Source organism: Echinops telfairi, unplaced genomic scaffold (genome assembly GCF_000313985.2).
Source record: "Echinops telfairi isolate 266 unplaced genomic scaffold, ASM31398v2 ScPeMD7_7469;HRSCAF=8507_1, whole genome shotgun sequence".
NCBI classification, from domain to species: Eukaryota; Metazoa; Chordata; class Mammalia; order Afrosoricida; family Tenrecidae; genus Echinops; species Echinops telfairi.
Window position 1 is genome coordinate 70495423 of NW_022111373.1, and position 1555 is coordinate 70496977.

The 1555-nt window shown below is 39.9% G+C and overlaps 1 protein-coding gene across 1 annotated transcript in view; it reads right to left on the minus strand.

Moving 5' to 3' along the window:
- Positions 1–1555, minus strand: part of ZFYVE16 (zinc finger FYVE-type containing 16) — a 47694-nt gene that overhangs the window by 31186 nt on the left and 14953 nt on the right. Inside the window, exon 6 of the mRNA XM_013004899.3 lies at positions 1160–1535. Coding sequence (XP_012860353.1) covers positions 1160–1535 — 376 coding nt within the window. The remainder of the gene's footprint in view (positions 1–1159; positions 1536–1555) is intronic.

Here is a 1555-nt window from a genome sequence, read left to right on the forward strand (position 1 = left end):
CTGTCGGGTTGCCTGCAACTCACAGCGATGCTACTGGACAGAGCAGAACTGCCCACGGGGTTTCCAAGGCTGTAAATCCTAGAAAGCAGACTGCCTTGTCTTTCTTCCACACAGTAGCTGGTGGGTTCACACCTACCCTTTGGTTAGCAGCTGACTGTCTAGCCACTGTGCCACCAGGGCTCCTGCATAATTCAAGTAATGAAGTCTTGAAAATTTGATAAATCAAAGTGTGTTGACTGGACAGCATATTTATACAATTTTACCACCTGTAAAGATTTAAAGCACTATTTTTGTATAGTGGATTTCAGTTGGCTAGTCACTCCAATTATCCTTCCTAAAATGTACCCTCTGTGAAAGTCATCAGACAGCAAAAATTTATATTGACTATCAGGAGGAAAATATGAAAGGCCAAGACACAGACTTAAGATATTTTTTGCCACTATAGCGATGTTGGTGATATGGTTCTAACAGAACGAAACCCTATCCCTCATTTTCCTACCAGTATTTACATTCAGAGAACACAATCATTTCACGGTGTGGCAGCACAATGCCTAGTATGACAAAGACCTACCCTAGGAAACCAATGCGGAGGGAGCTATAGCCACAGTACTCCAGCTTGAAAAGGGCCCTACAGATCACCTGGGTCCTTTCTCTTCTTTACTGAAGAAACGGAAGCCCAACATGATTTGTAGACTCGATCAAAACTCTGGACAATTGTTGGGCTTCCGTTACATGATTAAAGAACATGTATCAAGTCATGCAAAGTAGCAGAATAAAAACCCCTGTCACTGTATTGTTTCGGATCTTTACAGGGGCAGACAGCTGTCATTTTTTTTCTGCAGAGAAGCTTGTGGGTTTGAACTCCCAATCTCGTAGTTGGCAGACAAATCCAAAAGTGCCTACCAGTTCTCCTTACAAGTAGCAGAATGGGTAACAAATACCTTACTCTCAATTCCTACGCTCTTTTCATTGGCTATCAATGTGCCTTACAAACAAACCTTCCAATACAGCAGAAACATTTTTCACAGCCAAATGTCTATCAGGTTCCCTATCATACCTTTTAAAGTTTTTAAAACTTTTTTAAAAATGCATTTCATACAAAACCAAAAAATCATGAGCACAGCCTTTAATTAAAAATAAAAAAACCACTCTCTCCTACCTGATTCCTTTTCTCTAGATGTGACCAGAAGTGGTGGCAAGCCGTGCTCATCAGAAGGTAGAAGACTAATCTTATTGGAAACATACTTATCAATCCAAGACAGTAAATTATAATGTGAAATACCACCAGCAGGTAAATCACTGTTTACCATGACACCACCAGAAGGACTAGATGGCTGCTTGCTTTCTGCAAAAACATCATTGTTTAGTACAAAAGAACCAGGAGAAGGGAGCCCTTCAATTCCTGTGCTGATAGGCAGTTTCTCCACAGATATATCCTGAGGAATAGGCTTTTGAATAACTTCATTTATTGTATTATCTGCTATCTCATTTGGTTTATCCTCTGTAGAATGAGCATAATCCACTGTATTTACCATCTGTAAAATAGAGAATTTTT